Raw genomic sequence first — 25,746 nt, forward strand, 5'->3', positions numbered from 1 at the left:
TTCTTTGGCAACTTTAACTTCAGATAATTCCTTAGAAGCAGGGAGTTAAGCTTATTTTTACATATATATATATATATATATATATATATATATATATATATATAATTTTCACTCAACTTGTATGCTTCACAGGCAGAATGAACTAAAATTTTCCTTATTCTTAATCTAGCATTACATAGACTGTACTATGTTTCCTCTCTACCATTCTTTATGACTTCCAGTATGTATATTTAATTTTATTTTCGATACACATAAAATTTGGTTCCTTTCCAACATTATCTTCTATTTTCCCATGTGAATCCACAGTTGTTGCTAAATTGTTCAGCTCATTATTCTCTAAAGATAATATACATTCCTGCCATCATGCCTTTGTAAATACTAATTCCCCAAAGTGTGATGCCTTGTCTCTTGATATCCACTATAGTCTTTCATGCATAGCTTGCTCAAGGGAAGCTTTTGCTGACAATTCTACTCCTCACCCAAAGACATTCTTCATTCCCCTCAATTTCTGTAGCCTTGATTATAACTAACAGTGGACCTTTAACAACAGCAACATGGTATTAGTATATGTATGCATATGTATCTGTCTCATCTTCCAACAGGTACTGAAGATCTCTTCTGGGAAGAAATTCTTGTCAGTTACCACCTAACATACATAGAAATTAAGTTCTGTGTACAAAAATGGTAACAAAAAAGTGGAGGACAATGATGAAGAGGATGATGAAGATCATCTGAGATAAAAGTCCCCACTCCCAATTTTTGGGCAGTTCTTTTCTCAATCATCTTTCAGTGTTCTTATGAAAGAAATATTCTAATTTCCAGTCAATAGACCAGAAAAAAAAAACATTGCATGAAATTAGCAGACACATCTAATCACCAGAACATATAATTTCCTGGATACTTCATTTCCTAAATCCAAAGTACAGATGGTGTATCCTATGACATACTAATTTCATGATTAGATACTTACCCAACCACTCCCTAATGATCAAACTAAGAATCAATCCAGTGCTATATATTATTAACAGAAAATCACAGTCTTTTTGCTGAATGTACAAAGAGAACATGGTTCTCTTCATTTTACAGAAAAATTCAGAGTCAAAGACATGCCCTGCTCAATCTGAAACCTAAGTATGGTACTTATGCTAAACATCTTGCAATTGTTTCCAAGTCCTTTGGGAGTCAGGTTCTAGAGACTTTCTACTGATGCTACATATGTGGTCTCAAAACAAGTAATTAAAGAATTTTTAAAAATCTCTGTTATATCACTTTCAGATAAATTAGTCTTAAATGTAGAAATGTTTTCCAGTTTCACAAATATTAACATATACTTTTCATACAATGTAGAATTATATCCAAATCATTACATAACTGAATAATTTTTTTTTCTCAGATGACTTGTAGTAAGGTTTGGCTGGCATCATGTTAATAAATATTTATTGAGAGAATTTACTATATCCTTCTTGATTTCACCATGCACAGGACAGTAAAGAGAGTGTAAAACATGGGCTTCAAGATGAAGAATATCTCCCTCTTATGAACTGGCAGTTTTCTGATGAAGAAGTCAAAGCTATCTATTGCCATATGAAAAAATGCTCTAAATCACTCTTTATCAGAGAAATGCAAAATAAAACAACTCTGAGGTACCCCCTCACACATATCAGATTGGCAAATATGACAAAAAAAGGAAAATAATAAACGTTGGAGAAAATATGGAAAAATTGGAACACCAATGCACTGTCAGTGGAGCTATGAATTGATCTAATCATTATGGAGAGCAATTTGCAACTATGCCTAAAGGGCTATGGAACTGTTCGTACCCTTTGACCCAGTGGTACCACTGCTAGGGCTGTATCCCAAAGAGATCATAGAAAAGGGCAAAGTACCCACATGTACAAAAATATTTATAGCAGCTCTCTTTGTGGTGGCAAAGAATTGGAAATACAGGGAATGCCCATAAACTGGGGAATGGCTAAACAAGTTGTGGCACATGAATGTAATGGAATACTATTGTGCTGTGAGAAACGATGAGCCAGAGGAGTCCAGAGAAACCTTGAAGGACTTATATGAACTGATGCTGACTGAGATAAACAGAACCAGGAAAACTTTGTACACAGTGACAGCAACACTGTGTGATGAACAACGGGGATAGACTTGGCTCTTCTCAGCAGTGCAATAATCCGTAACAGTTTCAAAGAACTAGTGATAGAAAATGTTCTCAACATCCAGAAAAAATAACTGTGAATTATGGATGCAGACTGAATCATACTGTTTCTATTTTTGACTGTTTTTTTTCCTTCTTGTTTGAGGTTTTTCCTTTGTGCTTTGATTCTTCTTTCACAAGATGACTAATGTAGAAATATGTTTGATATGATTGTACATATACAACCTATATCAGACTGCTTTCCATCTTGGGGAGGAGGGAGGGAAGAGGATGGAGAAAAGAAAACTTTGAAACTAAAAATCCAGTGCAAACACATGTTGAAAATTATCCTTATATGTAATATGTAACTGAAAAATAATAAAATAAAATCATAAAAAACTTTTAAAAAAGAATATATCCCTTACTCTAGCTCCTGGCAGAAGCATTCTACATATAGCATGACTCCACTTGGTGATCTGAGCTCAGGCAGCTCTAGGCAAGAATCTCCACTCTGGGGATACTGCTGTTATGATCACTGGACACTAGTACTCATGAGCTCAGGGTTATACATAGTTTCTATGTGGAATATCTTGGAAAATTAATTTCCTCTTTTTATGATTATATATATATATATATATATATTTAGAATTTAATTTTTCCCAAATTAAATATAAAAACAATTTTTACACCAATTTTTATTTTTATTTTTTTGCTGGGACAATGAGGGTTAAATGACTTCTCCAGGGTTACAGAGCTAGTAAGTGTCAAGTGTGTGAGGTTGGATTTGAACTCAGGTCCTCCTGAATCCAGGGCCAGTGCTTTATAAACTGCACCAGCTAGCCACCCCCTAATATCAATTTTTAAAACTTTGTGTTCCAAATTATCTCCTTCCCTACCTCCCAAACCCACCCCCTTAATAACTCAAGCAATTTAATATAACTTATGCATGGGTAGTCTTGCAAAACATTTCCACATTACTCAGGTTGTGAAAGAAAACAGAAAAAAAAAGCTTTATAAAAAAGAACTAAAATAATTATGCTTCAATCTGTTTTATTTTTGTTTTTTGTTTTTGTTTTTGTTTTTGTTTTTTGTGGGGCAATGAGGGTTAAGTGACTTTCCAAGGGTCACACAGCTAGTAAGTGTCAAGTGTCGGAGGCCGGATTTGAACTCAGGTCCTCCTGAATCAAGGGCCAGTGCTTTATCCATTGAACCACCTAGCTGCCCAGCTTCAATCTGTTTTCAGACACGATCATTTTTTTCTCTAGAGATGGATGGAATTTTTCATAAGTCCTTCGGATCATTGTTTTGCTGAAAATAGCTAAGTAATTTATAGCTGATCATCTTAAGATACTGCTGTTATTTTGTAAATAGTACATTTCACTTTCCATCAGCTCATGTAAGCCTTTCCAAGTTTTTTTGATAGCATCCTGCTCATCAATTCTTATACAACAATAGAGTTCCATCAAAATTTCATTCCACAATTTGTTCACTCATTAACCAATTGATGGGCATCTCTTCAATTTCAAATTCAGGTTTTTTTGTTTATTTTTATATCTTTTTGAAAACCTGGGATCATCTTGAGTATACATGGTTTTATAGCACTTTGGCCATATTTCCAAATTGCTCTCCATAATGTTTGAATCAGTTTACAACATTATCAAGAGTGTATTAATGTCTCATTTTCCCAATGTCTCCTACAACATTTGTCATTTTCCTCTGCTGTCCTATTATCCAATCCAATAGGTATGAGGTAGTACTGCAGAATTATTTTGACCTGAATTTCTCAAATCAATAGTCAGAACATTTTTATATGGCTATAAGTAACTTTGATTATTTCACCTGAAAACTACATATATTTTGATCATCTATCAATTGGGGAATGACTCTTATTTTAACAACTTTGATGGAGTTCTCTATGTGTTTGAGAACTGAGGCCTGTCAGACAAACTTGCTTCAATTTTTTCACACTTACTATTGCTAACTCTATTTCCCTCCATTCTATTCCCTCCCTATGACAATCAATTTTGTATCTTCTTCACCCTATCCCTCCTCAAAAATGTTTTGTTTCTGACTGCCTCCTACCCAAATCTGTCCTCCCTTCTTTCACTACCCCCCCCACTTATACCCCTCTCCTTCTACTTTCCTGCAGGTTAAAATAGATTACTATACCCAACTGAGTGTGTATGTTATTCCCTCTTTGAACCAAGTCAGATGAGAGTAAGGTTCACTCACTCCCCAGCACCTCACCCATCTTCCCCCTCCACTGTATAAGCTTTTTTTTATTCTTTTATGTGAGATATTTTGCCCCATTTCATCTCTCCCTTTTCCTTTCTTCCAGTGCATTCTTCTCGCCCCTTAATTTTATTTTTAAAAGATACCATCCCTTCATATTCGACTCACACCTGTGCCTCTGTCTAAATATACTCCATTCAGCTGACCTAATAATGAGTAAATTCTTATGAGTTACAAGTATCATCTTCCCATGTAGGTATGTAAACAGTTTAACCTTTTAATATACTTTATTTCTTTTTCCTGTCCTGTCTACCTTTTTATGCTTCTCTAGAGTCTTATATTTGATAGTCAGATTTTCTATTTAGCCCAGGTCTTTTCATCAAGGATGCCTGAAAGTCCTCTCTTTCATTGAATTCACATTTTTTACCCTTAAGGATTAGACACACTTTTGCTAGACAGGTGATTCTTGGTTGTCATCCCAGTTCTTTTGCCATCCAGAATATCATATTCCAAGCCCTTTGTTCCTTTAAAAAAGAAGCTGCCAGATCTTGTATTATCTAGACTGTGCCTCTACAATTCTTGAATTATTTCTTTCTGGTGCTTGAAATATTTTCTCCTTGACCTCGGAGCTCTGGAATTTGGCTATAATATTCCTGAAAGTTTTCATTTGGGGATCTCTTTCAGGAAGTGATTGGTGGATTCTTTCAATTTCTACTTTACCTTCTTGTTCTAGAATATCAGGGCAATTTTCCGACAGTTTCTTGGAAAATGATGTCAAGGTTCTTTTTTATCATGGATTTCAGAATGTCCAACAATTTTCAAATTATCTCCCCTGGATTTATTTTCCAAGTTAGTGGTTTTTCCAATGAGATTTTTCACATTGCCTTTATTTTTTCATTCTTTTGATTTCACTTTATTTTTACTTGATTTCTCATAAAGTCATTAGCTTCCACTTTCTCAAACCTTAATTTCAGGGAATTATTTTCTTCAGAGAGCTCATTTTCCATTTGGTCAATTTGTTTTTTCAAGCCATTGACTTTTTTTTTTTTTAGGATTTTTTTTGCCTTTTTCTCACTTTTTTCCCCATTTTTTCCTCTACTTCTCTTCCTTTATTTTTTATTTTATTTTATTTTATTTTTTGGTGAGGCAATGGTGGATCAAAATGTATGCACAGCTTTTTTTGCCTTTTCTTAAGATGTAGTTTACTTCCTTATCTCTTTTAATTTGATCGATTTTTCTTTCCTTTCCCTGAGATTAGAATTTCTAATCCTGCTTTTTTTTCTTACTTAAGGTGAAACATAGAAGATTCTGGGTCAGAGCCAACATGGTAGAGTTAAAGGAAGTGACCTCCCAGAGCTCTCCCTCAAAACACCTCCAAATATCTATAAATAATGCCATAAGACAATTCCTGGAGAAGTAGAACCCACAAAGGGACAGGGTGAGATCATTTTCAAGCCAAAGGCAGCTTAGAAGGTCAGGAGGAAAAGTCTTTTGTACCCAGGTAAGAGTGGATTGCAGGGGCGGCTAGGTGGCTCAGTGGATAAAGCACCGGCCCTGGATTCAGGAGTACCTGAGTTCAAATCCGGCCTCAGACACTTGACACTTACTAGCTGTGTGACCCTGGGCAAGTCACTTAACCCCCATTGCCCCGCAAAAAAATAAAATAAAATAAAATAAAAAAATAATAAAATAAGAGTGGATTGCATACCTGGGCTGCACTGCACAAACCCAGTTATAACCCCAAAGAATCAGGCCTCAAGAGCCTTGGAATCAACTGAGGCAGTGGCTACTTCTGGAATTCAGCTCATGGAAAGGTGAGAGGGGCAAGTGGTTGGTTGGGGGGAGTTCAAAGGGGTCTCTGCTTGTGCAGTGTTTCACATGCTCAGAACCAGAAGCAGTATTGAGTGGTGTCCCAGGTGGCAGAGGGACCAGGAGTGCCAGACCTTGAAATCACAATGAAACACAATTATGTTCCTATGTTAAAGAGCAAGCAGGCCTGTGGTTATTTACAGATCAGAGCACAGGCCAGGGGAGTGAAGATCATGCCTCTCCTTAAATCATACAACCTGGGACCACCTGAAGCTTGGGACAGTGCACCCAGGAAGCAATGTACAAGTTTAAGGAGGAGTTAAAAGTCAAGAAATAGGCTAGGAAAATGAGTAGATGGGGGAAAAATGCTGCACCTAGAAAGCTTCTTTGGTAATAAGGAATATCAAAATAAACACTCAGAAGAAGATAACAAAGTAAAAACTTCTACATCCAGAGCTTCCAAGAAAAACATGAATTGGTCTCAGGCCATAGAAGTGCTCAAAAAGGACTTTGAAAGTAAAGTACGAAAAAAAATTAAAATAAAATAACAAAAACAAAACAGAAGCCTGGCCAAGATGATGGAGGAAAGATAGTAACCTATCAGAACTCCTGACATAATCACTCCAAAAAACTCCAGATAATGCCATAAGTCAATTGCTAGAGCAGCAGAACCCAAAAGGGCAGGTTGAGATCATTTTCCAGTCAAAGATGCCTTAGAAGGTCATCAGGAAGGGGCTGCTGCGCTGGGGTGGGAGTGGAGCCCAACCCTATGGTCTGGCCAATACAGATATAAGCCCAGGCTTGCAACCCAAACACAGGTTGTGCCAACACAGATCCAGCCCAGGCAGGCTGAGGCACATAAATTTATCCTCAGGGAGCCTCTGAATCAGCTGCAGCATTAGCATCTTCTGGTGAGAGGTTCAGGCAGTTGGCTAGGGTGAGGTTACAGGGGTCTCTGCTGGATCTGAGGTGGAAGTCAGTTGTTCTACTCCAACTGAGAACCGGGAGGCAATCTTGAGTGGCAGCCCAGGTAGTGGAGGGTTGCAGGTTCACCAGAGCTATCGAACCAGGAAAACAAAATTTTGTTGCCTGGTTGAATAGCAAGTACACTTGGGGTTATTTACAGACTAGAGCATAGGTCAGGTGATGAAGAACCTGCCCCTCCTTAAATCACACCACCTTGGACACCCTGAAGCTTGGGAAAATACATTCTGGAAGCAGTGCCCCATTTTGAGAAGGAGTTAAAAGTCAAGAAGTAAGTGGGCAAAATTAGCAGACAGAAAAAAAAGGCAGAAAATAGATCATTTATTTAGTGACAAGGAAGATTGAGGTGCACCCTCAGAAGAGGATAACAACATCAGGGCTTGTAAATACAAAGCTTCCAATAAAAATGTGAATTGGTCTCAGTCCATAAAAACACTCCAAAGGACTTTGAAGTAAAAGAGGTAGAGGAAAAAATGGGATAGATGCAGGAAAGTCATGGAAATACAAGTAAAAAACTTGAAAAGTCAAATGGGAAAACTCATTTAAGAAAATAATTGCCTAAGAATTAGGAATGAACAAAATGAAGCTAGTGACTTTATTAGAAATATAAAACACAGTAAAACAAGTCCAAATGAATACAAAAATAGAGGGAAATGTGAAATGTCTCCTTGGAAAAACATCTTACCTGGAAAATAAATTCTGGAGAGATAATCTGAAAATTATTGGACTACCTGAAAACCATGATCAAAAAAAGATCTTTGACATCAATTTCCAAGAGATTGTCAGAGAAAATTGCCCTGATATTCTAGAAACAGAAGGTAAAATAGAAATGGAAAGAATCCACCAATCAACTCCTTAAAGAGATCCTGACATGAAACTCCCAGGAATATTATAGCCAAATTCCAGAGATCCCAGGTCAAGGAGAAAATTTTGCAAGCAGCTAGAAGAAACAATTCAGGTACTGTGGAGCCACAGTCAGGATAGCACAAGATCTATCAGCTTCTACATTAAAGGATCAGAGGACATATAATATGATATTCCAGAGGGCAAAACAATTGGGATTACAACTAAGAATAATATATCCAGCAAAACTGAGTATAAACTTTCAGGTGAAAAAGTGGGACTTCAATGAAAAAGACAACTTTTTGGTATTTGTGATGAAAAGACTTGAACTGAATAGAAAATCTGACTTTTAAATACAAAACCTTGGAGAAGCGTATAAAGGTAAACAGGGAAAATAAATCATGAGGGATGTTAAAAGGTTGAACTTTTTATATTCCTATATGGAAAGATGATATGTCTTACTCATAATAACTTTCTCAGTTTTAGGGCAGATGCTAGGAATAAATTTAGACAGAGGGCACAGGTAGGAATTGATGATGAAGGGAAAATACCTTTAAAGCATTTATTTTTTATCTTTTTTATGGGGTGGTGAGGGTTGAGTGGCATGCCTGGGGTTTCTGAATTCGTGAGTGCCCTGTATCTGAGGCCAGATTTGGGCTTGGGTCTTCCTGGGTCCAGGGTGGGTTCTTCAACCACTATGTCATCCAGCAGCCCCTTTTTTAGGGCAACATTGAGAGGGCAGAAGACTGTACTAGGAGAGGGGCAAGGGGAGAGGTAGAATGGGTTGAAATTAAACATGAAAGGAGCAGCAAAGGGATTATGGAGTGGGAGAAGAGATGGGGGAAGAGTGGGGCACTGAATCAACCTTACATTCATCAGAATTGGCTCAAAGATCTTACTCTCTTCAGAGGTGACTGAAGGAAGGATTAACATACACACTCAATTGGATAAAGTAATATATTTAACCCTGCAGGAAAGTAAGAGGGGAAGGGTTAAGTTGGGAGGGGTGAAAGAAGAGAGGGCAGAGTGTGGGAGGAGGCAGTAACAATCAAAACACTTTTGAAGAGGGATAGGGTGAAATAAGACAGAAAATAGAGTAAATATGGGAAGGGAATAGGATGGAGGGAAACAGTTAACAATAGTAACTGTGAAAAAATTTGAAGGAAAGGCAAGAATAATATATGATGATGATGATGACTGATTGAATGATTGCTTTATAGATTGATGTTGATTGAATGAAGATGAGGGTTGATTGATTGATGCTGAGCACTGAGTACTTTGCTGGGCTATTGTGAAGAACATTCTTTGTCAGGTATAAGATACTATATAAATATTATCTATTACTGTTCTTGCAATTATCAACCTCATATTTATTGTAAGGGAATTTCTCTTTAAAGTGCTATATAAATGTAATTTACTCTAAAAAAATGATGAGCAGCATGATTTCAGAAAAAAATTGCAAATATCTACATGAGCTGATGCAAAATGAAATGTACTGTATACAAAATAATGGCAATATTTTAAGATGATACTATGTGAATGATTTGGTCATTTTTAGCAATGCAATGGTCCAAGAAAACTCTGAGGGTCTTATGAAAAATGCAATCCATCTACAGAGATAGAACTGATGGTATCTGAATACAGATTGAAGCATATTTTTTTTGTTAGTTGCTCTATTTGAAGTTTTGGTTTTGTTGGTTTTCTTTCACAAGCTGGATAATGTAGAAATGTTTTACATGACTGCTCATGTATAGCTTATATTGAATTCATTGAGTTCTTGTGGGTGGTGGAGGAAGGGAAGAAGAGAATTTGGAACACAAAGTTTTAAAAATCTATGTGAAAACTAGTTTATTCATGTAACAGGGAAAATTTTAAATAAACAAATAATTAATTAAAGAAAACACTAAAAATATGTTTTAAAAAAGAGAAATATAATAGATTCTGCTCTTGACCCATAATTTTGCTTTGTGTTTATCTCTATTTCAAGTGTGTTTCCTGTAAGCAATGTATTGGAGATTTTCATTTTTTATCCACTCTGCTTTCTACTTCCATTTTATAGGAGAGTCCATCTCATTTGTTTTCCCAGGTATGGTAACTAATTGTCTTTCACTACATCCTATTTTTTCCTCTCTTTACTTTATTTCTTCAACTGTACTTTGCTTCTGTCTACCACCTCCCCCAGTCTGCCCTCTATTCTTCAGTCCCTCCCCCTTTTATTTAATCTCCAACCCTTCTACCTTCCCATTGGATACAAAAGATTTTTTTTTAATATTCAACTGATTGTGTATATTATTTCCTCTGAGCCAATACTGATGAGAGTAAAGTTCAAACAATGCCTATTGCCTACCCATCTATTTCCCCCTCTACTCTAATAAGTTTTTTGAACTTCACCATGTTAAATTATTTATATCATTCTACCTCTCCTTTCCTTCTGCACCCAGTGTATTCCTCTTTCTCATCCCTTAATCATTTTATTTCCCCCAATTCCCCTTATGCCACCTCTGTCTGTGTACATTCATTTTAGTTCTACTATTAGTGGTACAATTTTATTTTTACTTTTTTTTTGTTTTGTTTTTGTATTTTGTTTTTTTGCAGGGCAATGAGTGTTAAGTGACTTTTCCAGGGTCACACAACTCATAAGTGTCAAGTGTCTGAGGACAGATTTGAACTCAGGTCCTCCTCAATCCAGGGCTGGTGCTTTATCCACTGCACCAATTAGCTGCCCCCTAGTGGTACAATTTTTAAGAATTACAAGTATCATCATGTAGGGATATAAATAATTTAGCTCCGTGGATTCCTATATGTTTTCTCTTTTTTACCTTTTAGGATTCTTTTGGGACTTGATTTTGGAGTTCAATTTCTTTGGGGGGGTTGGATTCTTATCTTCCAATGGAAGCTTAAAATATTTCTATTTCATTGAATGACCATTTTCCCCCTCAAAGTATTATGCTTACTTTTGCCAGGTAGATTATTCTTGATCCTTGTTCCTTTACCTTCCAGAATATCATGTTCCATGAATTTCAGTATTTTAATGTTGTAGCTTCTAAGCCTTGTGTAATCCTTATTGTGGCTCCCTGGTCTTTGAATTGTTTAATTCTAGCAACTCCCACTATTTTCCTTGACTTAATAGTTCTGTAATTTGGCTATAATCTTCCTTTGAGTTTTATTTTAGGAACTCTTTCCTGAGGTGATAGGTATATTCTTTCAATGCCTATTTTGTCCTATAACTTCAGGATATCAGGGCAGCTTTCCTTGATAATTTCTTGAAAGATGCTCTCCAGGTCCTCCTTTTGATTATAGCTTTCAAGTTACCCAGTGACTCTGGTATTGTTTCTTCTGTATCTATTTTCTAGCTGAGGTATTTTTTAATGAGGTATTTTACATTTTCTTATATTTTTAATTAAAAAAATATGTTTGATTCCTGATGTCTCACAGTGTCATTAACTTCCACTTTTCCAATTCTAACTTTCAAGAAGTTGTTTTCCTCAATTATATTTTAATTTCCTTTTCCATTTGGACTATTTTATTTTTTAAATCATTTTCCCCCACCTGTTGACATTTTTCATATTCTCTTGCATTACTTTCCCCCAATTTTTCTTCTAACTTTCTCATTTGATATTTTTTTTCCCTGCAGTGCAATGAGGGTTAAGTGACTTGCCCAAGGTGGCACGGCTAGTAAGTGTCAAGTGTCTGAGGCCAGATTTGAACTTAGTTTCTCCTGAATCCAGTGCTGGTGCTTTATTCACTAAGCCACCTAGGTACCCCTCTCATTTGATTTTAACCTCCTTTTTGAGCTGTTCCATGAGGTATTTCTGTGTTTGAGACCACTTCTGATTCTCCTTTGGGGTTTTACTCATAGTTGTTTTGACATTGCTATCCTTTTCTGATTTTGTATCTTGATCTTCCCTGTTACCATAATAATTTTCTATGGTCAGAGTCCTTTGTTGTTATTGGTGGTGTTTTTTGCTCATATTTTTTGTACTTTTTCCTTTCTTTAACATTTCAGTTTTGCTCACAGGGCATAAGGGATACTGACTCTGTCTTATTGTGCTAGGGGTTGCAGGCCCTGGCTTTTTACCTGTAGCTACATTGGTATTCCACTGAGGCCTATGGTAGACCCTCAAGTCCCATACTGTGCTGAGGGGGTAGGGTATGCAGGGCCTGGTGCTGCTGGAAGCTATAGGTATCTGGCTGCTTGCCTGATGCTGAACCAGGGTACTAGTGCTAGTTACTGTCTGGTGTGCAGTGAGACTCATGAGGTATTTCAACATTTTCTTGGGGTTACACTGAAAAATATGGTATTCTGATTATTTGTCCAGAGATATCCTGAAACATATGGTAGATCTGGCCCCTGGGGGCTTTCTGTTTGCCCAGGGCTATGCAGAATTACACTGAGCTTTTAGGAGCTGGGGTCTGCCCATTTCCCTTGCTATGCTGAGATACATTGGGGAGAGAGTCCTGGTGTTGGCATTTGCCTGCTTCACTGAACTGACACCCACTGTTTTGTTGAGTGGGGCTTCTTGCCAGCTTCCTGGGATGCTTCCTGTTTTGGGCTGGGTTCCCTTTTAGCCATGCGACATAGAATTTTCATGTCTATGTTCCAAGATTCTTGGGGTTTTACCCCATCTTTCTGATGGTTCTGCTGTTCCAGGATTTTTTTGTGGTGCTAATTTATGGTTGTTTGGAGGGTTAGAGCAATTTATGATTATTTCTCCAGCTTGGCTCCTGGAAGTAATAACTGGACATTTTCTAGATTTATTCATTTCCCCATTGTAAAAATTAAGGTTGACTAATATAGAATTGATGTTAATTTCTTTAAAATTATTCTTTAATTGAGCAAATGTCACTCACTGCCTCTTGGGCCATGACCAGTCAATCATATTGACTTTTGTCCTGCCACTAGATTTCTTTGACTTTGGAGGAAAGATTGAGGCTTACAAATATTCAATTCTACTATGGATAGAATTGCTTGAAATAATTGAAAGCAAAATGACCAGAAGTAAGAGAATGCTGTATATAGTAATAGCAATATAATTTTAAGAAAAACTTTGAGTAACAGTCATTTTGACTATTATAAATATCCAGATTATCTACAAAGAACATATGAAAGAAGACACTATCTGCATCCAAAGAAGGAACTAATCAATAAATGTAGAGAATACTATATGTGTAAGTGTATGTGTATGTGCATGTATGGTTATGTGATGCATATGCATGTGTATTCATATCTGTATGTAAAAATATTGTGATTATAAAATTGTTTGTTTCGAATGATAGCCATCTATAACAGGGCAGGGAGAAAAGGAAAAAAGAAAATTAAATGATAACTTTAGTTTATATTTAAAAGGAAGAACACATTGTGTATAGGAGATTTGTGGTTTCATGTGCAATCATATATTTAAGTGTACTATGTTGTAGAAATGCTTGCTTTATTCCATTAATTAAAAATAACATAAATTAAAAATAAATTGGAGCCAATTTCAAAGAAAAATATCCTTATATTGAAAAAGGGAAGAGCTAGGAATCTTTGTTTCCAAACGAGAAATGAAAACATAAACCAACATTTCTTATGTCTTTACTATGTTACAAGATCTGCATTGAGGACTTTGTAGAACTTTCTCCAATCACACTGATATAGATCTTGCCACTGGGCCAAAGGAGTGAGTGAGGCTAGTGACTATGCACAGCCCTGCCTCACTAAAATCCAAATAACTGCAATTCATAATAACACCTACAGTTGTCATGATCCTTTTTGAGAAAGGACAAAGAAGTATAACAATTAGCCCATTATGGTGCTCCAGGAATTAGTCTCTATTCACTTCCAACACTGAATATGGTCACTCTTCGAAGGGTTTGTTTCTCTCATGCCTCCAAAAACCAACTGCTCACCCCACTAGCTGAAGCCTTACATTTATTTTGCTTTCCTTTCTATGAAGTAGTGGAAATGTGGAGACAGAAAAAATAAAGAAAACAGGCATTCAAACATGTAGAAACAGAAGACTTATTTTTACAATAAATTGTCAAATATCTTTAATGAAAAGTTCTGAGGTTGATGCTATATCATGGAGAACAGTGTAATATGTGTTTTTTCTTTTTTTTTTCCCTGCCACTTATTTATCTCATTTCAAATATCCTTTCTTCTATTGCCTAAGAATTTTCATAATTGGAGCAGCTAGGTGGCACAGTGGATAAAGCACCAGCCATGGATTCAGGAGGACCTGAGTTCAAATCCAGTGTCAGACACTTGGTACTTACTAGCTGTGTGACCCCTCAAAAAAAAGGGTGAAAAATGTTCATGACTACCATTTAGATGTTTGTTGAAACTGAAAATGTGACCACCAGAGAAAGAATAAATGGACTCAGAGAATTAATTAAATATCACCATAAACTCCATCAGAATATTTCAGCCAGTAGTCAAAGAATCCATATGCATGATCTAATTGAGAAATTATTTGGAATACAATATTTTCCCGAAGGTTTCCTTCACCTCTTTGTTCCTTAAACTGTATATCAAGGGATTTAGCATAGGAATCACCACAATATAAAAAACAGATCCTACTTTGACTACAAGTGATGAGTTTTTGGAATTGGGAATACAATAGAGAAAGAAGATGGTCCCATAGAAGATGGTAACAGCTGTCAAGTGGGAGGCACAAGTGGAGAAAGCTTTATATCTCCCCCTGGTTGAGTGCATTTTAAAGAGAGTGACAAAAATAAAAATATAGGATGTAAGAATAATGATGAGGGTGCAAAATGCATTCAGATTTACAAATATAAAAAGGATTATTTCACTAAAGTGTTTATCAGAGCAGGAAGCAGAGAGGAAGACAGAATATTCACATACAAAATTATCAATGATCTTGGTCTCACAAAATGACAATATAAGAAGTGAGTAGGTGAGTACAATAGAAGAAATTATGCCCCATGCATATGCTACAGTCACTAGCAGGACACAGCATTTTGGGGACATAGAAACTGTATATAGCAAAGGATAACATATAGCAACAAAACGGTCATAGGCCATTACTGCCAACAAGACCATCTCTGTCATCACAAAGGTGACACCAATGGAAAACTGTGTGATGCAGCAACTGATGGAGATGCTTCTGTCTTCTACAACTAAGTTTTCTAGCAGTTTTGGTGTAACTATAGTGGAGTAACAGAAATCCACAAAGGACAGGTGCTTGAGGAAAAAGTACATAGGGGTGTGGAGTTTTGGATTGACCTTGATGATCACAATCATTCCCACATTCCCCAGCACAGTGACTGCATAGATGGTGAGAAACAATAGAAAGAGGGGCACCTCAAGCTCTGGATGCTCAGAGAATCCTAAGAGGATGAACATGACTTCAGTACTTTGATTGTTGTCAGTGCTCAACATGATTCCTGTTGAAGATAATTAGAAATAGATTATGAGAAGTAAAACATAAATGAAATTAAGGAACACAGGATAAATATGGGTATGAATAAGAAAATTATTTTTGTTATAATTATTATGGATATAATAATAGGATTAGTTTTGAAGTTAGCACTTACTCTCAAGTTCTATAGATTTAAGTTAAGAAAAAAAAAACAACACAAAAGAAAGCATGTACTATGAAAGAAACCAAAGTAAAAACAAGATAGAGAATGGTCTGAATATATGAATGACTATACATTCACAAGATTGAATATTATCTATACTTTAACAAATGTCTGTTCTATAAAATTTAGTTCATTCAAATTGTGAAATGAAGGAGAACACACTAACCCCTATGGTAGCATATTTCTTTAATTCATACCTAAAAATATAAGGACAATTATGGTTTATCACCTCCCCCCCCCACACACACACTTTTGGCATTCATTGTGTCATTTAGTTTATGTCAATTCTATCCATTTGAGGTAGTTCAGTTCCTTGGAACTCACGTAATAAGTCTAAGTTGTCTTTCACATAGCAATTTTTAAAATTATTTTTCCTGCAGTTGCGTACATACACATACAGCCACTCACAAAAACATATATTCACACATCTACATGTATACATATACACATATATCTACATAAACACATATATGTATGTATAAATTATGTATCTATGTTTATATAATATATATATATCTCCCAATCACTTAACCATTTTTCTACTTTTTTTTCTTAGAAAAACTGATGCCACAAAAAAAAACTAATATTGAAAGAACTATCTTTGTACAATAGCAAATGTTGGACATGATCTTTGGGAAATGTTTGGTAGTTAGAATACAGTAAGGGATTTTTTTATACAGTATATTTCAGATGTCTTCCTGGTATGGCAACAAAATTGAGGTAATGTGTTCATTAATGTAAAAATTAATATTCAGCCTTAACATGGTACAGAACCACCTTAGTGGCAGTGCTAAGTGTGGCATCAAGAAAATCTAAACTTAAATCCAGCCTCAGACACTTACTACCTATGTGACACTGAACAAATTATTTAACCTATTTGCCTCAGTTTCCTCATTTTTAAAATGGGGGAAATAATAGGAACTACTTCCATGGGTTGTTGTAAAGGCCAAACAGGAAAATGTTTGTAAAGTGCTTAAGACAATACCTGGCACATTGTTAGTGCTATATTAATATTGCTTATTATCAGTATAAATGTCTTCACTCCCAATTGTGTGTTTCGGTGATTGGTTAATCATAAATCAGTCAATCCACCTATTTTGTCCGAGTTTTACAACAACAACAAAACTGACAATTAACATTGGCATAGTGCATTCTAGGTGCCAGGAATTGTGCTAAATGTTTTACAATTATTATTTAAATGATACTCAACATAAGCCTGAGAGGTAGGTGCTATTACTATCCAAATTTTATAATTTAGGAAACTGATGCAAACAGAAGGAACAACCACTTGCCCACGGTTATACAGCTAGTAAATGTCTGAGGTCAAATTTGAACTGAGGTCTCTCTGACTCCAGGCCCAGATCTCTATCCATTATACTGTAAAATTGTAAGATTGGAATAGAAAATATTTAAATTCCTTTTCCAGGTCTAACCTTATATATTCAATATTCTAAAATTATTTACAAATCTACACACTAAAACTTCTGTCCTTTGCACTCTTTGTAAGTAAGATGAAAGAGATACACAGATAAAGAAGGAAGATCCATATTTGTTGAATCCTAGAACCAACTTTGCAAGGTTTTATTTCTGGTTTTGTTGTTCCTGTTGTTTTTTCATTTGTTTTCTTCATAGCTTGTGGCTATAATGGAAAGAAAGCCATCATGCAGCTATTGGGAACAAGTAGATAAAGTATGAAGTGGGGTGTTTTAGGGATCTGATGAACTATCTTTCCTGCAAGGGAGTACTTATATCTATCCCTTTAAATAACACCACCATATACTAATTAACTTTACAGCAGGAAATAATTTAAAAAGACAAAATAAAAATATAAACAAATGAATGGGAGAGAGAGGGAGAAGGAGACGGGGAGAGAGAGAGAGAGAGAGAGAGAGAGAGAGAGAGAGAGAGAGAGAGAGAGAGAGAGAGAGAGAGAGATGAAATGTTGTAAGGTTGTGGAGGACTATTCCCCTGACATTTGTTAATCATGACTGAGGTGTTTAGAATACGAAATGGGTCAGAGAAGTAGGGGTGTAAGTTATCATTTCAATTTGGATTTCTCTTTTTATAAAAGACTAACAGAAGAATATTACCTAATTCCATGGGTGTGCAGGGACAATGGCAGTGAGAGAATATGCTATCTGAAAACTGAAAATATCAAACTGGTAAACCCAGATGTATGGTTTATCCCAATATCACTTTTCATCCAGGAATGACACTGTTCAATTTCCCAGTCTAGTTTCTACCACTTCAAAATATTTCCACCTGTAACTTCCATTCTTTCTATATCTTTTCCCTCTTCTTCTTTTATTAAATGTTCATCTTTCTTCTTGTTAAACAGTCTTTTCTCCCCTGAACAAAGATTTATTGAGAATATTCTCCTTAATTATCAACTTTCTGCAATAAGGTTGTACTAATAGTTGGCATTTCATAAATTCTAATGACCTGTCATTATGTTTTCAAATATTTGCATGATCTCTCAAACTTCTACAAAAGACAGCAAATATTTCTCCTTTCACAACCTTTCTGTCACTATTTGCCTTTAAATGCTTTTTTGAAAATCACACACATATTTATACACATACACACACTAACACATATATATGTATATGTATGTATGTAAAATGAGTCAACACATCAATATGGAGGAAAGATTCCTGTTTATATAATTATAGAGTTATCTGAAGCTTTCAGTGCTTTTTCAGTGTTGTCCAACTGTCCCTATTTAGTATTTTCTTACCTAAGATGCTAAAGAGGTTTGACCATTTCTCTCTCCAGCTAGTTTGACAGATTAAGAACTAAAGCAAATAGGATTAAGTGATTTGTCTAAGGATCTGAGGCATGATTTGAACTCATATATTACCCGAGGTCAGTGCTCTATCCCATTTACCACCTGGCTGTCCCTTGTTGTTCAGTCATACTTTGTTTTATTTTATTTTGTTTTTAGTTTTATTGACTTAAGACAGAAGGTGATTAGATTTCTTGTCCAAAATAATTTAATTCAAATACTCCCTAATAAGTTTTTCAGAGGTAGATATAGAACAAGGATTTTCCTGACTCATTCTGCTACACTCTTCTTCATGGATTTATTTTATATGTGTTTGTGTATGTATATAGATGCATGTGTATGTATGTGTATATGTATGTGTCTATACAGACATGCATACATTTAGAATTGATCACAAAAAACCAATCCCCCAAAACAGTGGGCAATCCAATGAGAGAGGAAAAAGAAAACTTTCTTTCTATCTATTTATGTATCTAGAATTTTAACAACTTTATTTCAATGTCACCCATCTCTTTGCCATTTCTGGTGCCTTCAGTGGATATGTAGACTCGGTGGTCCTAGCAAATGGTTACAGGTTTTTGGTTTATTATCATTGATTTAAGGCTTGAAGTCTTATTAGCCATCTAGTCCAGTCCCTTATTTTATAAAAGACAAGACTGATATACCAAGAGGTTAAATGATTTATGCAAGATCACACAGGTATTAAACAGCAGAATTGCTATTCTGACATGGTTCCTCTGTGGCCACATTTGACTCTCTTTCCACTACATAGTTCATCATCTTCAAAAGCAATCTATTTCAAAATCAAAATAATTATGTTTTAAATTATAATCAAGACCAGAAATAGTATTAGAGTCCTTAAACTGTAATTCAAATCCTTCCATAAACTTGCTTTCATGAACTCTGATTTTCAATCCTAATTGTATCTATACAGCTAATAGCAGTTTAAATACAAAGTTTCTGTTCTTTATATCATCAACACATTGTATATTCCTCACTCCATGCCTTTGCATCTACCATAGCTCTTGCTTCAATGACCTCTTTCTGCCTTTCTAATTGTATAAATCTTAAATTTTCCTAAAGTACTAAACAAATTTCTCCCAATTTTCAATCCATCCCTTGATTATTCTTTATCTATCAAACATATCTGCCCATCTCTCCTCCCAAAGTTATGACATTTGTTGTAAGACAAGTTAGGCTGATACTTTTGTTTCTAGTATTAGCATGGAACTCTTTGTGTAGATGTCTACCTTGCTGACATGAATTATGAGCCTTTTGATATCTGGAAATCAGTTTATAACAGTGTTAGTCTTTCTCCATGTTGAAACAAGATACACTCAATTGCTTAAAATAAATATTAAGAAGAAAGTAAAGGAGAAATGTCCTTGGAGCCAGCAGTACACCACATCAACAGAGACAGTCAATTTTACTTTTAACAGGCTTTAATTGGTCAGAAGATCTGCCTGATATCAAGCCTAATTTTTCCTCTATAATTTTTACTACACCACATCTGGCTCTGTACTACTCTATTCGAGACAGTCATGATACTCTCCTTCCCATGCAGGTCTCATTTCAGGATGCATTATGTCCCTCACTCTTGTCCATTTTGATAGCAATATTCTCTGCTAATTCATAAATTTATCTCATTTTCTTACTATGAAATTTTTATGTTGATTCTAAATTTGTGTTTGCTTAGGATTTATAATTGCATATTTCCCTGAATATCTTTGAGGAAAGTTCTAAAAATAATTATTTTGAGAGCAAAATCTCAATACTTGTAATTTAGGGTCAGAGAGTGTGATTACTGTGTTTTTATTAAATGACATATTTTTGCACTTTGGTTCTTTGATTACATAGTTATCATGAGCTTCAGACATTTAAACTATCTCCATTAATGCAACTTCAGACCTTCTTTGCTATTTATAGCTTCAGATACTTATTTAAAAATAGAGAGACCAATTCACTTTTTTTGCCGCTTTTCACTCGGCTACAATATTTTATAGGCAGCACATGAATCCAGGTTGTCCTTACTCATATCTACCATTGCATGGACAGTGAATGACAATGATGGGTGAAAATAATGAAGATGTTCAGAGAAATGCTCTTCCACTCCCCCTATTTGTTCAGATCTTTTCTGATTTGTCATTTAGGGAATAGTATATTTTCCAGTTAATTGACCAGAACAATATATTTAAGAGGAATTTAACAGATATATCAACTCACCAGAACATAGGATCTTCTGGATGCTTCATTTCTTAAAATCATGGTACAGATGGTATATTTTATGTTATAATAATTTCATGATTAGAACCCTCCATGACCCCTTCCTAATTATCAAAATAAGAACTAATCCAGGAGTATGCATTATTTTTTAAAAATCACAGTTGTTTTCACTGTAGAAGGATGTGTTTCTTTCCATTTTAAAGAAAAGCTTAGAGTCAGAGACATGTCCTCCTACCTTATCTGAAAACTGAGTATGGTGCTTATGCTAAGGATCTTACATTTGTCTCCAAGTCCTTTGCGACCCAGGCCCTAGAGACTCTCTCTTGACCATACATATGTAGGCTCAAAAGAAGCAATTCAAGAAAAAAATACCTCTTCTTTGTCACTTTTGGGAAATGGCATTTTATAGAAATTAAATTGGTCTTGAAGTGAGATTTTTTTTCTTGCCTTCAGAAATATTAACATAGATTTTCCCTAAGATTATACAATATAAAATGACATGCAAATTATGATGTAATTGAATGATTTACCCTTAGAGGATTTAAGTAAGGCTTGAACAGCATCACCTTAATCCTTAATAAATACTTATTGTGAGAAATTAATAAATACTTCGTGACTTCACCTTATATAGGACATTTAAGATATTGTAAAAAAAAAATGGTTTCAAGATGCAGAATTTCTCTCTTGCTTTAACTCTTAGGAGAGGTTATGTATACATACATACATACTATGATTCCATTTGGTAATCTGAACATAGCCAAACCTAGGACAAAAATGTCTACCCTATGGTTGTTGTTGGTATAATTACTGGTCACTAGTACTCATGAACACATAATGTCATTCCCCATTGCTAGATATGATTTCTACATGGAATGCCTTGAATGCTTCATTTCCTAGACGTATAAAGCTGATGGTGACCCTAGTGACAAACCACTTTTTTGATTAGAAATTAATGTCTTGGGGCAGCTAGATGGTGCAGTGGATAGAGCACTGGCCCTGGATTCAGGAGTACCTGAGTTCCAATCCTGCCTCAGACACTTAACACTTACTAGCTGTGTGACCCTGGGCAGTCACTTAACCCCAATTGCCTTACTAAAAAAAAAAATGTCTTGGGGCAGATAGGTGGTGAAGTGGATACAGACTCTGGATTCAGGAAGAACTAACTTCAAATCCAGCCTCAGACACTTTATACTTACTAGCTGTGTGACCCAGTGCAAGTCATTTAACCCCAGTTGCCTCACCAAAAAATAAAAAAAAGGAAGAAAATAATGTCTACCTTTTTTATGCTCCCCTGGTATATTCATAATCAAGTTTGAGAAATTGGATATAATTCTAGTCTTTCCATTGGGTAACAAACCTTTACTATCCATTTACAATGTTACACTCATTACACTTAATATTTGGGAAAAAAAGAGGAGCTCAGATTTTAATGGAGGAGACAATAAGCAAACAAGAATCCACATATATAATATAACTACAGTAAACGTATTTCCACATTTGATCCATCCATCTTCTTTTCCAAAAAATTCCCTAATTAGATGTTAAAATAATTTCAACATTTTAAAAAATATATTTTGTGTTCCATATTCTATCACACCCTCCCTTTCTGTCTGGTGTAAAACATTCATGTAAAACATTTTCATTTTAGTCATTTTGTACAAGAAGACTCTAACAACAAGGAAGGAAATAAAGAAGGAAGGGAGAGAGAAACAATGGAAAAAGAAGAAAGAACAAGTGAAAATAGCATGTTTCAGTCTACATTCAAACAATATCAGCATCAGTTCAGACAAGTCTTTCCAATGTTGTTTTGTTTTGTTTTTTCTGAAATCTACCTGTTCAAGTTCTTTTTTTTTTTTTTTAAAACAGGGCAATGAGGGTTAAGTGACCTGCCCTGGGCCACAAAGCTAGTAAGTGTCAAGTATCTGAGGCCAGATTTGAACTCAGGTCCTCCTGAATCCAGGCTGGTGCTTTATCCACTGTGTCACCTAGATGTCCCTGTCTATCATTACTTTAAATGGAATTTCTCTTTCTATCTCTTGCTGCTAGACTTTGTTGGTCATGCATAGAAATGAAGATGATTTATGTGGATTTATTTTATATCCTCTGACTGCTAAAGTTGTTAATTGTTTCAAGTAATTTTTTTAGTTGATTCTTTAGGATTCTCTAAGTATATCATCATATCATCCACAAAGAGTGATAGTTTTGTTTCCTCCTTGCCTATTTCAATTGCTTTAATTCCTTTTTTCTTCTCTGATTGCTAAAGCTAACATTTCTAGTACAATATTAAATAATAGAGGTGATAACGGACATCCCTATTTCACCCCTGATCTTATTGGGAAGGCCTCTAACTTATCTTCATTACATATAATGCTTTCTGATGGTTTTAAGTAGATACTGCTTATTATTTTAAGGAAAGATCCACCTATTCATATGCTCTCTAGTATTTTTATTAGGAATGGATGCTGTATCTTGTCAAAAGCTTTCTCTGTATCTATTGAGATAATCATATGATTTTGTTTAGTTTTCTTATTGATGTGGTTGATTATATTGATAATTTTTCTAATGTTGAACCAGGCTTACATGCCTGCTATGAATCCTACCTGATCATAGCGTATTATCCTGTTCATCACTTGCTATAATCTCCTTGCTAATATCTTATTTAAGATTATTGCATCAATGAAGATTATGCTTGGCTGCTGCAATTGTGGCACCAGGGGCACAGAGATGGCTTGAGAGATCAGAGCTGCCTCTTTCTGTACTTCTTCCAACCACCACCAGTGGGGGAAGGTCCTTCTTCAATAAAGGAACTTCCTATAGTCTGACGATCACCCCATCAGACCATGATAGGTCCTCTATAAAAGTATTTTCCTGTTAACATCTGGGGTGGAGCCAAGATAGCAGAGGAAAGGCATTGAGCTCTCTAGCCCATGACATGATTGCTCCACAAAACATCCAAATAACACCATAGGAAAATTCCTGGAGCAGCAAAACCCACAGAAGAATGTACTGAAATCATCTTCTAACCAAGAACTGATTGGAAGGTTGGAAGGAGGAAGCTGTTGTGCTGAAACAGGAGTGGAACCCAACCCCACAGTCACCCTGACACAGATCCAGTCCCAGGAAGTCCTCACCAGAGAAGGAGACCCCCAGACCCTTTGAATCAGCTGACGTGGCAGTGTCATCTGGAACTAAGCTCACAGTCTGGTGAGAGGGTTGAGCCCTTGGCAGGGAGGAGACTACAGGGGTCTATGCTGGTGCTGAAGCAAAACTTGGGTTTTTCACCCCTGCTGGGAACCAAGGCGTAGGCTTGAGTAGCAGAGGTCTAGGTGGGTGAGGGGTACAGGCTCACTAGAGCTGACAACCACAACACACAAAACTGGTTGATTAGCAAGTTGGTCTGGGGTCATCAATGGGCCAGGGAGCAGGCCAGGCGAGTGAAGAACCTGAAACTCCTTAAATCATACCACCTGGGACTTCTGAACCATGGGATTCTGCAGCCTGGAAACAGTGCCCCACTTTAAGGAGCTAAAAGGCAAGTAAAAGAAAGGCAAGATGAGTAGACAGGGAAAGGTGAGGACCATAGAAAGTTTCTTCAGTGACAAGGAAGATAAAGGTGCAAATTCAGAGGAAGATGTCAATGTCAGGGCCCCTTTATCTAAAGCTTCCAATAAAAATATGAATTGGTCTCAGGCTATAGAGGTACTAAAAAAAGGAATTTGAAGATAAAGTTAGAGAGGTAGAGGAAAAAATGGAAAGAGAAATGAGGGTGATGCAGGAAAGACATGAGAAAAAAGTCAACAGTTGGAAAAGTCAAATTGGCCAAATGGAAAAGGAGGTACAAAAGCTCTCTGATGAAAACAATTGCCTCAGAATTAGGATTGAACAAATGGAAGCTAGTGACTATGAGAAACCAAGACACAATAAAGCAAATCCAAATAAAAAGAGAGAGAGAGAGAGAGAGAGAGAGAGAGAGAGAGAGAGCAATATGAAATATCTTCTTAGAAAAACTTCTGACCTGGAAAATAGATACAGGAGAGATAATTTGAAAATTATGGGTCTACCTGAAAACCATGATCAAAGAAAGAGGTTAGACATCATCCCCCAATAAATTGTTAGGGAAAATTGTCCTGATATTCTAAAAGCAGAAGGCAGAATAGAAATCAAAAGAATCCACACATCACCTCCTGAAAGAGATACCAAAAGGAAAACTCCTAGGAATATTATAGCCAAATTCTAGAGCTTTCAGGTCAAGGAGAAAATGTTGCAAGCTACCAAAAGGAAAGAATTCAAGTGCTGTGGAGCCCCAGTGAGGATAGCACAAGATCTACCAACTTCTATGTTAAAGGACAGGAGAGCAAGTAATATGATATTTCAGAGGGCAAAGGAATTGGAATTACCACCAAGAATCACCTACCCAGTAAAACTCATATAATTTTTCAGAGGAAAAAAATGGTTCTTTATTGAAAAGGAGGACTTTCAGGTATTTGTGATGAAAAGAACTTAACTGAATTGCAAATGTGATTTTCAAACACAAGACCCTAGAGAACCATAAAAAATTGGAGTTGGGGGACATACCTGGGTTTGTGCAGTGGGTAACTGTCTTGTGTCTGAGGCTGGGTTTTGGCTGGGATTCCCCTGGGTTCATGGTGACTGCTTTGTCCACTGTGTCACCTAGCTGCCCCATGATGACATCTTTAGGATTAAACTGAGGGGTGAGGGGAATGCACTGGGGGAGTGGGAAGGGCAGAGGTGAAATCCTACATGAAAGAAACAGGAAAGGGCTTATGGAGTAGGGGAAGAGATGGGTGATGAGCAGGGCAGTAAATGAATTTTACACTCATGAGAAAAGGCTCAAAGACCTTAAACTCATTAGAGTTGCCTCAAGGAGGGACTAACACACACACCCAACTGGGTGTAGTAATCTATTTAATCTGGGCAGTAAATGAGCCTAACACTCATCAGAATTGGCTCAAGGAGGGAATAACATACACACTCAATTGGGTGGAGTAATCTCTCTAACCCTGCAGGAAAATAGGAGAGGAAGAGGATAAAGAGAGAGGGGAAAAAGAAGGGAGGTCAGATTGGGGGAGGGGACAAACAGAAGCAAATCCATTTTGAATAGGGATAGTATGAAAGAAGATGC

At 36.1% G+C, this 25,746-nt stretch overlaps 1 protein-coding gene across 1 annotated transcript; it reads right to left on the minus strand.

Annotated features, from left to right (window-relative positions):
• Window positions 1–14,459: 14,459 nt before the first annotated feature.
• Window positions 14,460–15,392, minus strand: LOC122731707 (olfactory receptor 5D18-like). The gene has a single exon (XM_043971980.1). It carries the CDS (start codon window positions 15,390–15,392, stop codon window positions 14,460–14,462), a length of 933 nt encoding a protein of 310 aa, XP_043827915.1.
• Window positions 15,393–25,746: the final 10,354 nt, after the last annotated feature.

This window comes from Dromiciops gliroides, chromosome 6 (genome assembly GCF_019393635.1).
Source record: "Dromiciops gliroides isolate mDroGli1 chromosome 6, mDroGli1.pri, whole genome shotgun sequence".
Taxonomy (NCBI): Eukaryota; Metazoa; Chordata; class Mammalia; order Microbiotheria; family Microbiotheriidae; genus Dromiciops; species Dromiciops gliroides.

What these genes read in the sequence shown, in the direction of transcription:
- LOC122731707 (XM_043971980.1), bottom strand. Translation starts at nt 15,392, where the DNA reads ATGTTGAGCACTGACAACAATCAAAGTACTGAAGTCATGTTCATCCTC.